The 14,612-nt window shown below is 44.9% G+C and overlaps 1 protein-coding gene and 1 long non-coding RNA gene across 2 annotated transcripts; both read right to left on the reverse strand.

Annotated features, from left to right (window-relative positions):
• Positions 1-142: 142 nt before the first annotated feature.
• On the reverse strand, positions 143-2,238 carry LOC310633452 (E3 ubiquitin-protein ligase Topors-like; the record flags this gene model as incomplete). Its single annotated transcript, XM_083351158.1, is given in 6 exon segments — positions 143-704; positions 746-1,081; positions 1,083-1,192; positions 1,195-1,234; positions 1,236-1,282; positions 2,103-2,238. Coding segments are annotated over 6 exon segments (921 nt in total). The 3' UTR covers positions 143-452.
• Positions 2,239-10,565: 8,327 nt separating this feature from the next.
• Positions 10,566-12,815, reverse strand: LOC310636722. The gene is made up of 2 exons (XR_014491773.1): positions 12,450-12,815; positions 10,566-12,109 (listed from the first exon to the last, which is right to left on the reverse strand). It is a non-coding gene; the product is annotated as an uncharacterized lncRNA (long non-coding RNA).
• Positions 12,816-14,612: the final 1,797 nt, after the last annotated feature.

The following is a 14,612-nucleotide window of genomic DNA, read 5'->3' on the forward strand; positions in this document are numbered from 1 at the left end:
GCCGTAAATGTAGTTGACAGTAATAAAGACAGAATGGCACCACAGGAGCTGAACCTTTCAACTAGTTACCAGCTAACAGATCTTTGTTTTTACATGAGTTGCTTGAACTCAAAACTCTGGTTTGAATGTCCTTATTCTTGTGGTTTCCCTTTTCCCGGCACAAGAGTTTCTATTATTCTTTACTATTGTTTTTAACTTTGGTTGAGTCCTACCCGACCCCCGCAAGCCATATGCAAGTGGGCAGATATACAAATTAAAATTCTAGATCAAAAATAGAAATCCATTAAATTCATTGAAAGGCCTACTTTCGACATCAGCTCTGGAATACCAGCTATTTATTCACACAAAAAAAGGTCTCCATTCTATCGTTTGGGCTTTGTGCTTATGTTTACTGCCATCTCCTTTTTCTTTTCTTTTTTTTCCCCCCCTGCAGCGATGTTTTTTCTTCCTTTTCAAATCACGGTGCTGTCAGAACACTGCACATTTTTCCCATCATCAGCTGAGATGTCAGAATCTGAGGACAGCTGAACCAGCTCAGGGGTTCTCTCAGCTAATGGCTTGACATAGTCAACAATAACACGGTTGTCCGAAGAATCACAGCTGTCGCCATTCACCTCTACATTTGTTTGTTCTGACACCTGCAACCCAGTCATGTTAGCAGAAGGGTCTTCATCAGAGCTTTCAGAAGCAGGGGTATCAAACTGCCGGCCCACGGGCCAGACACATCATCCAGAAGCTGCGCCTAACCCATTGCCGGCAATGGCAAAACTCTCCCGATACTTTGTGGGATGTCATGTGATGTCATGAGTTTGACATGTCTGGGACCAGTAGATGCAGAAGCACGAATCTGCTCTAAACTGGAATAAGGTGGGCCAGGCGTTTTGTCATCCCAGGGTGCCTGGCCCGTATCACTTCTGAAAGCATTAACTTCTGATACCTGGGTTTCAGTCTCATCGGGAGAGACGGTAATAATAGAAGACTCAGAGTTGCATCCGTCTTCACGTGATGGAGCCGGACAGTCATAATTTGCATGCTCGTCATATGCGTCTATGTTAAAAGGGCATCGAGCAAAGTTGATAAAATTCATGCAAGAAGCACTTTGGAATAAGAAAAGGTTGTAATTCATTAGCAAACGCCTGGCTTTCTAGATCAAACTTGATCAAAGTATTCATTATTATACATTGTACAATACTAGAGATACATGAATACCAAACAGAACTGTAAGCCCACGTTTTTAACCACGGAACCAGCTTATGAAGGCAGGCAGGATTCCTGTGGAAAAATTAGCCAATACATCCCTAGAATGCCCTCCATCATCCGGCACGCGTGCCACAGAACGATAGAGCTTTTCAAAAGCTCAATTATCTCTTGCTCTTGAATGTGCCACATAAATCTACCCTCCAAACTAGCTTGTCGCCTTGCTGCAAGCCTTCTGATCTGCGTCTCTCAGCCTGGTTGTCTGAATTAATAACCCTTCGAACAGTTTGGGGAAGACATTGTGCTTCCAAAGGAGGAGTCCTTTGGGGAATTAACACACGCAGGACTTTGCCCTGTGGAAGATGCCCTGTGTGGTTATTTTGTTGCCTCAAATTTTATTAGCATTATTGTTAGCATTTGAAAAGGCAATCTTAGCCCATCTAGGCCTCTTGCGCTTTGGGTAGCGTACATGTTGGATCAATGATTATTATCAAACAACTGTACAGTTCTACCACTGCCCCGGGGGGGGGGGAAGGCAACCGCTATTTTTCAAAGGAAAAAAACTTACGGAGATGTTTACGAGCATTTTCAACAGTAATGCGGGAAAGGATACGGCCGTCTGCATTTAAACCAGGGGTCTTCAAACTTGGCCCTTTTATGACTTGTGGACTTCAACTCCCAGAATTCCTCAGGCAGCCAGGAATTCTGGGAGTTGAAGTCCACAAGTCATAAAAGGGCCAAGTTTGAAGACCCCTGGAAATCTTACACCAGCGTTTCCCAACCTTAGGAACTTGAAGATGCGTGGACTTCAACTCCCAGAATTCCCCAGCCAGCATAGCTGGGGAATTCTGGGAGTTGAAGTCCACGCATCTTCAAGTTCCTAAGGTTGGGAAACGCTGTCTTACACGATTCCAGGACTTCGACTCCCATAAGAGCCTCAGCCATCACTACGGTATCCCCCAAAGCATCCCGGGAGTTGTAGTTCAAAAGTTCGTTGCTCTTGTAACGTGCGGATAGGGTGCAACGGCCAGGTCCGCACATTCTTCCGCGCTCAAAAGTGGGGGGGGGGGAAGCCACATTTCCAATTTTTTTTTAACCCATCATAATTATCAATTGATCAGCCGATGCGGACACCCCAGGAGAAAGCGAGGCTCTTGCCTGCACTGTCTGAACACCTAATTTCGGGGGATAGCTGGGAACCTCCCTTCCCGAGGAGGAGGAGGAGGAGGGGGAGTGGCCGGTGGCTTTGGTTCCCTTAACAAAAATGGCTCTTCCGCCTTCCGTTTCCTGTCACTCCGCGAACGTCACTTCCTGAGGCTCCCTGAGCAAGGCGAGGGCGGGGCGCGGGCGCGAGAAGCCTGGGGAGGAATGCCGCAGTTAAACCGCCGATCTCTGGAATGGCTTTACTCGCTGGTAAGGCGCTGCTGCTTTTAGTCAAACACACACACACACACACACAACTCAAAAGCGAGGAGAGGTGCGGGATTTCTCTCTTTCTCTCTCCTTCCCCCTCTTCCCCTCCCTCTCTCCCTCCAGAATGTAGACACTTTTAGTAAAGGGATCCACCCATGCGAGAGACACCCCCCCCCCCCGTGGGGTTATTTTGTTGCCTCAAAGGCCAGCCTTTATTTATTAGCCTTTATAGCAACCCTTGAATACACTTGCAATTTTAAGAAACATACTAACTTATCTGGAAGAGAGTAATGTAACCCGTAACTTTGCCACTTGTGGGATGTTAACATAGAAACAGTTGGTTTCCTATGGTTCAAGTCTCGCATGTAATCGGTGTCTATAAAGTTGGATCACTTGATTTCTGACTTACTACATACACAAATGATTGGTTTCGTTGATGCCCTGTAAAAAGACCTTTATTTATTTATTTATTTATTTATTTATTTATTAGTTTTTATAAACCGCCCTTCTCCTGAGGGACTCGGGGCGGTGTACAGAGGAAGGAAGGTATACAGATGAACAATAAAAAGTAATAAAAACAATAGTGAAAACAAACTGGGACCCCAATTAACGCTATCATGCCAGGCCGGACTGCTGGAACAGGAAAGTTTTTAAGTCGCGCCGGAAGGTGCGGAGGTCGGGGGCCATCCGGATTTCGGTTGGTAAACTGTTCCAGAGGGCCGGCGCACCCACTGAGAATGCCCTCCCCCTGGGGGCCACCAGCCGACATTCCTTGAGCGGTGGCACCCTGAGGAGGCCCTCTCTGTGGGAGCGCACAGGACGGTGGGGTGCTGACATCGGCAGAAGGTGCTCCCGTAGGTAGTCCGGACCCATGCCATGTAGGGCTTTGTATGTCATTGTTAGCACCTTGAACTTCACTCGGAAGGCAACCGGAAGCCAGTGCAGCGCACGGAGGAGAGGTGTGATATGGGAGTATCGGGAGGCTCCCAAGAGTGTCCGTGCCGCCGCACTTTGCACCAGCTGAAGCTTCCGAGTGGATCTCAAGGGCAGCCCCATGTAGAGAGCGTTACAATAGTCTAGGTGAGAGGTCACAAGGGCATGGGTGACTGTACGTAAGGAATCCAGGTCTAGATAAGGCCGTAGTTGGCGAACTAGTCGAACCCGGGAGAAGGCCCCCTTGGTCACAGCTCCTATGTGGTCTTCTAGGGAGAGCTGCGAGTCTAGGAGGACACCCAGGTTGCGGGCCCTATCAACAGGGGGTAGTAACATGTCCCCGATGTTAAGCAATGGGACATTCTGAATATCCTGGTTTGCCGGAACGTACAGCCATTCAGTCTTGTCCGGGTTCAGTTGAAGCCTGTTCCTCCCCATCCATTCCCGGACCGCTTTCAGGCAGCGGGACATCACGTCTAGGGCATCACTGATATTGTTTGGAGTTGAGATAAAAAGCTGGGTGTCATCAGCATACTGATGGAACCCTACTCCAAAACTGCGAATGATCTCACCCAGCGGTTTCATGTAGATGTTGAACAGGAGAGGCGAGAGGACCGACCCCTGAGGGACTCCGCAAGCGAGAGGCCTCGGGGTCGACCTCTGTCCCCGTCAGCACCGACTGCGAGCGACCCTGGAGAAAGGAGGAGAACCAACGCAGAACCGTGCCTCCCACTCCCAGTCCCCTGAGGCGTCGCAGCAAGATACCATGGTCGATGGTATCGAAAGCCGCCGAGAGGTCTAATAAGACTAGGACAGAGGAATAGCCCCTGTCCCGGGCTCTCCAGAGATCATTCATCAGAGCGACCAATGCCGTCTCCGTGCTGTAGCCCGGCCTGAAACCCGATTGGTACGGGTCTAGATAAACCGCTTCATCCAGGATCTGAGGAAGTTGGTGCGCCACCACGCTCTCAACAACCTTCGCAAGGAAGCGAAGATTGGAGACTGGACGAAAGTTATTTAAAGAGGATGGGTCCAAGGTGGGCTTCTTGAGGAGAGGTCTCACCACCGCCTCCTTCAAGGCGGTGGGGAAGTGACCCTCACTCAGAGAAGCAGAGATGACTGCTAGGAACCATCCACGTGTCCCCTCTCGAGCTGCATAGGCCAGCCAGGAAGGGCACGAGTCCAGTAAGCATGTGGAGGAGCTCAACCTTCTCATAATCCTGTCCACTTCCTTAGGAGTTACAGGATCAAATTCATCCCAGATGACGTCGACAAGACTGTCCATGTCTTGTTCTTCCATCTCAGCCCAGTTGGAGTCCAGGCCAGTTCGAATCCGAGCAATTTTATCCAGCAGATATTGACCGAATTCCTCGGCTCGACCCTGCAAGGGTTCCTCCCTCACCTCTTGGTTTAATAGGGAGCGAGTCACCCTGAACAAGGCAGCCGGGCGATTATCTGCGGACGCGATGAGGGTGGAAAAATAGTTGGATTTTGCCACCCTTATCGCAGCGAGATAAGACCTGGTGAGGATTCTTAGTCGCAATCGGTCGGATTCGGATCGGCTGGATCTCCAACGGCTCTCTAGGCCCCGTCTCCGACGCTTCATCTCCCGGAGCTCCTCGGTGAACCATGGGGCTCGCTGGGATCTGCGCCGGGTCAGAGGCCGCAAGGGTACAACTCGGTCCAGAGCCTCCGTGGCTGCCTTTTCCCAGGCTTCCACTAAGGCATCCGCCGAGCTGTGAGCAGGGAGTGCATGCGTGTCCCTAAGCGCTGCCTGGAACTTATCAGGGTCCATTAGGCGCCTAGGGCGGTACCATCTGACTGGCACCGTGCACCCACGGTGGGGGGTGGCAAGGGGGAAGTCTAGCCGCAGGAGGTGGTGATCGGTCCATGACAGGGGCGTAACAGTTGTGGTGCCCCCACCGATATCATCACGCCACCGTCCAGACAAGAACACCAAGTCTGGGGTGTGGCCTCTCTCATGAGTCGGTCCAGAAATTATTTGCGACAGGTCCATGGCCGCCATGGAAGCCATGAACTCCCGAGCCAGTTCTGACGATCCTCCCAGGGACGGTAGATTAAAGTCGCTCAAGACCATGAGTCTTGGGAATTCAACCACCAACTCTGAGAGGGCGACTGGTCCTCGTTGTACGCCGTCGCGAATGGTCGTGGGCCTGGCATGCGTTATGGTGGCTGGAAGGCGTGCCTTTCCCGCGCAACCATAGTCTTCTCCCTCCCCCCTCCCTAACCCCACAAAAAACTTAGCTAAGAACTTAATCAGGGGCCTCTTGTTGGGCTTATGCTGGAGGCCCCTGACCCTGCCCGGCCATCTCTCAGAGGCCCAGTGGTTGGGCCCGTCATCGAGGTTGGATGTGATGCAGGCGGGTCGCACCCAGGAGAGTGGGGAACACACACACACACATACACACACACCCCTTTCCATTAATAAATGCCTTTTGCTTTGCTTGAGTTACTTGGTGATTTGTCTTTTCAGGTGGACAGAGAAGCACCTTTGTGTCTCTCAAATTCAGGAAACAGGTTGTTATCAGTGCTGCACCAAGACTTTCCATGGAGGTCTCTATCTATCTATCTATCTATCTATCTATCTATCTATCTATCTATCTATCTATCTATCTATCTATCTATTTATGGGACTTATATGCCGCCCTCTCTCCCGAAGGACTCAGGGCGGCTAACGAACAATAAAATACAGCAATACAAAAGTTAAAAAGAATTAAATAGCCCCAATAAAATAAATTAAAATTAAAAAATTAAAAAAAACATTTTTAAAAATCCCTATTGTCAGTCCAGGTCAGCCTGATGAAAAAGGAATGTTTTAAGGCCGCGGCGAAAGGACCGGAGATCCGGGGCCATCCGGAGCTCAAGGGGGAGTCGGTTCCACAGGGCTGGCGCTCCCACAGAGAAGGCCCTCCCCCTGAGGGTCGCCAGCCGACATTGTCTGGCCGACGGCACCCCGAGAAGGCCCTCTCTGTGTGAGCGCACTGGGCGATGGGAAGTCTCTAGTCTAGGTTGTCTAGAAACAATATTACCTTCTATGGCTGGACCATCTCAACCCTTGGCGTTTGACCAAGTTTCCAGTTATAATGATCCTGGCATTTCCCATCCCCCTTTTAATCTCAGTAGCTGGTTGCCTATAGGGGAACTGTATCAAGAATTTATAGATGTGCCAAATCAGGAACTGAGATTGTACAGAATAATAGATCATTTCCCCACTTTAGGCCATGGCTTCTTGCCTTTCTTCTTTTCTTTCTAATTTTAATCAAAAACTAGACTTTAGTTAAGTTTAATCAAATGCGGGCTTTGATTTAGTCCTTTATAATAATGTTGTTTCTTCAAGTCATTTTTCATGCCCGGCGACTGCCTGGAGAAGTCGCTGTGGTTTACTTGGCAACCACAAAAAATAGCTTGCCGTTTTCTCCTTCCTAGAGCTGAGAGAATGACTGGCCCAACATTACTTAACTGGCTTCCTGCCTGAGGCAGCGTTTCTTTTGGGTAGGCACATTTTATGTCTGTGTTTATCGGTAAATCTCTGCAGGATTTGAAACTTAATCCACTTTTTTTTCTGAATCCCTGTTGCTCAGCAATTGCAATAATTAAAAAGCCTGTCCATTCTTTCAAAGTGAATTGTAAAAAATAGAATTCTTGGGAGAAACTAAATTAAGTTAGGTGAGACAAACTTTTTTGGTTTCTTGTTAAACCATGTTTACCTGATATTTTAGCTCTCAGTGTCTGGCTTTTCTTCTGCCTTCGATTCCTGACAACTGCCTGGAGTTCTTGCTGCTTTTGTGGCAATATTTTAGAGGTACTTTGCCAATTATTCCTTCATGGGGCCAAGAGAAAAGTGAATGGTCTAAAATCACTCAGCTGGCTCCATGCCTATAAGGCAGGACTAGAACTCATAGTCTCCTGGTTTCTAGCCTGGTGCCTTAAACACTAGACCAAACTGGTTCCAATTTTGGCTTACTGGGATCTAAATTAGATCATTATGTATTGTAAACTATGCTTTATAACTTAGCAAATTGAATGCATCCAGCCAACTGTGATTTATTCAAAAGTGGTTAACATAAAGCTTATTTTACCACAATAATTACTTTGTATTGGAGTGACGGTTAGACTAGGATGGGGAGAGTCCAGTTCTGATTCATTCTCAGATATGGAATTTCACTATATATCTTAAGGCCAGCCATACTCTTAACCTAACTGGGATGAAATAGAGACCATCGTGGAAACTCTTGAACTCCTGTGGAAAAGATAGAATGAACAGTTAATAAATAGCAACGCTACAGTATAAAAGCACAGTCTTAGTAAGGCACTAATCTCATATGAGACCCTCCTTAGCCCCTGGGTTCTTGGAGGTAAGCTGCAGATTTGATTTTGGTTGTGGGGATAAAACAAGTATAAAGAGAGGTTTGACATATCAAATGTACATTTATATTAAGGATATATTTTGTTGTTTTCTTTCACAGATTCTTCTTGCTACTGTATTGCTTTCCTGGGGCTATGTCATTTACGCGACACGAATAGCGGCCAAATGGCAGTTGGAGGAGTCATATCCCATACGAGCCCAGAATATCTGAAACATCTGCAGAGTGGAATACCACAGAAATACAGAGACATTCTAAAACTCCGTAAATCATAATCTGCAAAAACACGATTTCCAAACAGGAGTAGTTGACTCAGGAATAATATTGAAGCTTCAGAAACACAGATAAAGATAAAACAGCCGTGAACATCTGATACAGTACTATTAACATATAATTGAAAAAAAAAATAGCCTTGAATGTCATTTTTTTAAAAAAGAGAATTTTCCATTTTCTCCACTTGACTGCTTATTTTAATGTGGTTCAGAAGACTATGGCTACAAGGATAACTGCAAGCCCAAAGAGTCATTATTACGGAAAAATAACTAGATACTTTGTGCAAGAAACTGGTTGTCAAGTTAAAAGTTACACTCCTGCACTGCTTGCAATGGTACAGAAATAAATGCCTGAATATCTATGGAAGGTTTGGCAAAATTGTACGCAGTATCCAGTGAAAATTTGAAGCTAAAGATTGTTCAAGCTGTTTAGTGCTATTCTGAAGAAAAATCCTCATCATACTGGTATGTTTCATAAAATATGTGTACAATGTATTGCCAAAGGCTAAGATTATCTAATTAGGGACATTTTTAAAGGAATATTTAATTTTACTTCATAGTAATTTATATAAATTAAAGTATAACTTTAGTCTACTTTCTTTGGTTCACTTTTTAAGTATATCAATTAAAGAATTGTTATTTTAACTGAGTGCTTGGTAGCCAATCTGTAATATTTTGAATTTACTCATTTGTTTAATTTCATCTGCAGCTTCTATAAAATCCAAAGTCAGCTACTAAATCAGGAATACTAATAGATTCAATAGAAGGGTCAATAATATCTACAATATACCCCAAAGTTGAGGTAAAGGTTGTCCCCAAACTACAGATCAATTAATCTGTTAAGTATAATCAGTCAGTTGTATATCAAATATCTGTATGGCAGGGCAACAATTTGACTTTTGGCCAGGGAATTCTGTTTTACAGTCAGCCTTTATTGGGCAGGAAAATTCCAAAACTAATTAAGTTTATAACCAACATTAGTTGATCCTACATTCACATTTAACCTGATCTAATGTGGACATAAATTAGGATCTTCATATCTACTCTTGATGTCAGAATGATGTGAACACATCTCTTGGGGTTCATAGCAGTAGCCAAGGGCACCTGCTTAAAAAAAATCCAAATTTTAGGGCCTAGGCAAGGATGCATCCTGGCTCCATTATTGTTCAATTTCTATATTAATCTACTTGGTGCTTGTTTAAATTATCTTCCACAAATGTCAACTGTTTTATGCAGATGTCAGGCAATTCTAAAACACCTGTCCTCATTTAGCAATCACAATTGGGACAGACAACTCAGTCGTTAAATGAGGGGTTTGCTAAGTGAAATGGTGACTGCTTAAGTTCTTAACTTTGGCTTTCCTTTGTTTTACAGACCTGCGAATGTTGCAATTGAGAGGATTGGTCGCCCTTTTTCATTGCTATCATAACTGAACGGTTGCTGCACAAGACAGATGCCAAATGAGAACCACCTGTAGATTTAGGAAGTGGTATATGCTCTTGCTAGCTCCTGTGACAATCTTATCATTGTAGATTAATGATAACACTAGCAAAGTAATGCTATTCACTAACAAGCACAAGAGGGTAAATCATGACATGATCAGTTTACTGTTAAGTAACCTGACCCGGAAGTATATCAATGATTATTTGATAAGGAAATTGAGGCTGGTTTCATTCTACTGATATCGTAGAAAACCAGGTATTGTCATAAGACTGCTGGAGACCTTAATTTGATTTTAATGCCTCTAGCTTTAATAATAATAATAATGAATTGCAGTTCATGACTTAGTAGGAATAGTCACATGGAGTTTTTAGTTGTGGGACCTACATAGTACAGTACTAATTTAATGAAGGCCAACCACGCCCTTGTGATGTCAGTTCTTTTATCTGGATAAACAGGGTAATGTGCCACATCTTCACCCAAATGAGATATATTAGCCTACTGATAATTTGTGCATTTATTACTTTTTAAGAAATCATTTCTGGCTTTAGCTTTTAAACTGAAATAAGCATATAGCAAAAACTAAACCGAAATCTGATTAGGGTAAGTTCTTAAAATCTTTGGGGAAGGTTCTATCATTATATGGGATTGATCTACACCAGGCATGTCAAACTCATGACATCACATGACATCACGCGATGTATCACGACTTTTCCCCCAGTGCCAGCAATGGGGTGGGCACGGTTTTGGCATGACACATCTGGCCCGTGGGCCAGCAGCTTAACATGCCTGATCTACACGGTCACTAACAAATAGGCTATATAAACAGAGCAAAGCCCATACTTTTCTAACGCTGAAGATGTTACCTAGTCCGATAATGAAGCAATCAAACAACCAAACTTAGAAAACACCAAGGACTCCAAGGTCAGATTTTAATTAATGTATTAATTTATTTCATAAAACAAGTTATTCCTTAGGCCTTACAGCAAAGTTAAACAATAGTTAACAAAAACAAATACTAAAAACATTAAACACAATACAAACTAAGGCCTTTTCATCCGGCTGTACAAGATAAACAATATGCACAAGCACACCTACATATCGGCTAAAGTACAAAAAACTGTAACTCAGAGGAAAACTTAACTTTTCTAGGAATATTTAACAAGGGCCATATATTAATTTTAAATGTTTTTCTTAATTTATGGTCTCTTTCACTCGTCTCATTTTTTTCCACTGGAGAGAGATTCATTATTCTTATGATTGGCAGCACCATCTCTGCACCTGGCAGAGGATGGTGATGCAGATCCACTAGCATCAGTTATCACGAAAGCTGTGCAATTGGATAGGCTGCACTTGAATCTTCTTCTTCCGAGTGCTATTCCCACGTTATGGCAGGTTCCGCTTCTCGGCAAAACCATCTCCATTTGACTCGATCCAGGGGCAACGCCCACGTGTTTCATCTCCATCTTGATGCAATCCATCCACCTTTTCTTGGTTCTGCCACAGGGTTGCCGGACATCAGGATCCAGAGGCATGGCTGTCCTCCCCACCAAGTCTTCTTTACCGCTTACAATATGTCCGTACCATCTTAAGTCTTCCTTCCCACATTTCTGCTATGAGATGGAAGACTAGAGCAGGGGTGTCAAACTTGCCACGTCACATACTTTTTTCCCCTCTGGCCGGAGCCGAGGTCAGCACGGTTTCCGTGTGATGCATCCAGCCCTCGGGCCGGCAGTTTGACACCCCTGACTTAGAGGGTATAGACACATTATATATGATAAGGAAGACGTGCTGGCAAGGATCTTCTGGATCTGCTGCTAAATCGGCTTCTTGACCGGTTTCTTGATCTAAGTCTTTCATAACCCCTGACAGCATTTGGACTGTATAAAGCATATTCACTTCTTTTTTTGTTTTTTGTTTCTTAACTTAGAAATCCTAGGTATATATCAAATTGGTGTAGCCCCAATTTTTATTGCCATAAAAGTAAAATATTTTACAGGTCATAAAAGTAAATGTCCACTTCCAACTTGCATTTGTGAATGGACTTCAGCATTCAGAATTCATGAATGACTACTACAGAGAACATTCTAAAGCCATCTAAGCAAACAAGCAACATCCCATTGTTTTCAGAGAATATTTTTGGGTTCCTTTTCTAATTTGGTAGATATTCTTGATTGAGGAAGTGGTTAAAGGTGATGGCCAATGGCAGCTGGGTGACTTTGGGCCAGTACCTCTCTCAGCCTTAGAAAGAAAGGCCAAACTACTTCTGAATAACCTTGCCAAAAAATCTGCAGTCATTTTAGTCAAAAATGATTTAAAGGCAAAAATTAAATAAAAAAGCCTAGCTTTTCCTTAATCTACAATCTTAACTTTTTTTTTTACACACAAATAGATATACAAAGAATAGAAACAAAAACAACTTGCTGGATAATTTGCAGGTTTTCTTTGAACAATCCCACAGGGAGTAATCTGTAAACGAAAACAGCAGAATAATAATTATGAAGAAAGTAATAATTTGGCTGTTCTTTGAGATTTATCAGATAAGACTCTTCCCATCTTGGGATCTTTTCAATTCCTAGTATTATGGAATCAGTAGGTTTGTCCTCAAATGCGTTCTAAGCAAAATTCTCTGCAGCCAAGTAAAACCAGAATATAGCCACTTTCAAATAGGAGGAACTCATTTTTTTTACCAGACTTCTGGAAAATCCCTCTATCAGTTTCTTATTTGTGGATAAAGGCACATGAGTGAATAACGCTGTTTCTTAATAGTGAAAGAATAACACATTTCCCAAGTTACATTGGTGCTCACCATATTACTGGTATGGTCAAATTAGAAGGTGTAGTGATGCTGGTAAAAGAGAGATGGAAGATATGTGAAGGTCTTGCCTACAAGCAAACGGATGCTTGCAGACTTGAAGCTCATCACACTAAGATTCTATTTCACAGTTTTCAAAGGAAGACGGGTCACTGCAAAAAAAACAAAAAAAAACACCTGTACATGGTTGATGCTAAGTGTTTTGTTGGTGTTAAATTTAAAATGTTGTATTTTGCTGCAGAGCCGGGATCAAACCAAAACAGGTAGTTAAAATTTTAGAACCTCGGTTCCCATTAACAAATTGAGTTCAAACCACTTATAAAATAAAAGGTATTGTTTTGCAACACATTAAGCGCCAAAACTCACTGTTTTTTGTTGGGGGGCGGGGTGTGGCGCGTCTTGTGACTGACTGGCTGTGGCGCGAAATTCAGCTGGTGAGGGGGAGGGTGGGTTCCGTCGTTGACTGGTTGCTTGAATAGTTGTGTTTCTTATAGGTTCATACGCTGGTTCTAAATCAATGTGTTTATTGATGGATCTTGTAGAGTGCCAGGCTTCAATGAATTCCTGTGCGTGCCGATTTTTTTTTTAGCGTGGCCAATGATTCTGGCTTTGTCCCAGTTGAAATGGTGGTGTTCATTGTTGACGTGGCTCAAGATCAGGATTTCTTCGTAGGGAGATACCGCGTCCCGCTCTCCCAAGCAACACACACACACACACACACACACAGAGGTGGGGGGAAAGAGACTAAGAAAGCAGCAGCGCCTTCCCAGCGAGTAGAGCCATTCCAGACATGGGCGGTTTAGCGGCGCCATTTTGTCCCCCCCTTCCCCGGCTTCTCCAGTTGGCGGCCCGCCTTCGCCTCGCTCGGGAAGCGGCAGGAAAGGGAAGGCGGGAATCCAAAGGGAGCCAAAAGCCGCCTCCTCCTCCTCCTCCCTCCGCCCCCTCCCTTCGGGAAGGGAGATTCCCAGGCGTCCCCTGAAACTCGGTGGAGGCTCTTCGATTCCTCGCAACCGCAGGGACCAAAAGTTCGCCGTCGGTCTCCAGCAAAAAAAAAAAAATATGTCGCTCTTCGTTGCTCGCGATTCCTTCTTCCCGATTTAATCCCCCCCCCCCACATCCTGCCAGGAACACCGAGGTTTTTAAGCTAGCTAGCTAGCCGGATCTTCCGCAATTTACTTGCGCGCGTGTAGAATTAGGTGCGAAGTCCTGACAGAGGTGGAAATCTGCTCAGCTGAGATAAATCCGGGGCGAGCCTCTTCCGAAGAAGCCTTTGCCGTTCCCAGCGGGATTTCTTTTTTAATTAAAAAGTTTTGAAGTGCATTTTTGAACATAAACCCCATCCCCCCCCTACGCCTAACCCAGCGTTTCCCAACCTTAGGAACTTGAAGATGCGTGGACTTCAACTCCCAGAATTCCCCAGCCAGCTATGCTGGCTGGGGAATTCTGGGAGTTGAAGTCCACGCATCTTCAAGTTCCTAAGGTTGGGAAACGCTGCCCTAACCCACCCAGCGGGATTTCGACCCATCCCCGCTCCCACAATCCTCCCCCCGAAGCATCTCCCGTACGGACGGAAAGTCCCTTAGGAAACCAGAAAGCAACGGGAATTTCCAACTTTCATCCCGGAGAACCTCTCCTCTCCTTTTCCCTCTGGTGGGTTATCCTTCCCACCTTTCCCTCTCGCTTGTTTGTTTTCTTTTACGCTCTTTTCGGGTTTAGACGCATTTTTAACGTTTTGTAAACCGCCCAGTTGCTCAGAATATGATACCGTATAAATTTAATAATAAATAAATAAATAGGAAGCCTAAATAGGGCAGCGGTAACTTCCGTACTGAATTCCGACGTTGAACCGAGTTTTTTTTTTTTACTCGTGAACAAATACGTGTTCAGACAGTGCAAGCAAGAGCCTCGCTTTCTCCTTGGGTGTCCGCATCGACTGATAAATTGATAGTCAGGATGGGTGAGAAAAATAAATTGGAAATGTGGCTTTCCCCCCCTTTTGAGCGCGGAAGAATGTCCGGACGTGGCCGTTGCACCAGCTCCGCACGTTACAACAGCAACGAACTTTTGAACTATAACTCCCGGGATGCTTTGGGGAATACCGTCGTGATCGCTGAGGCTTATGGGAGTCGAAGTCCTGGAGCCGTGTAGCCCAGGGGT

Source organism: Vipera ursinii (assembly GCF_947247035.1).
Source record: "Vipera ursinii genome assembly, chromosome: 2".
NCBI classification, from domain to species: domain Eukaryota; kingdom Metazoa; phylum Chordata; class Lepidosauria; order Squamata; family Viperidae; genus Vipera; species Vipera ursinii.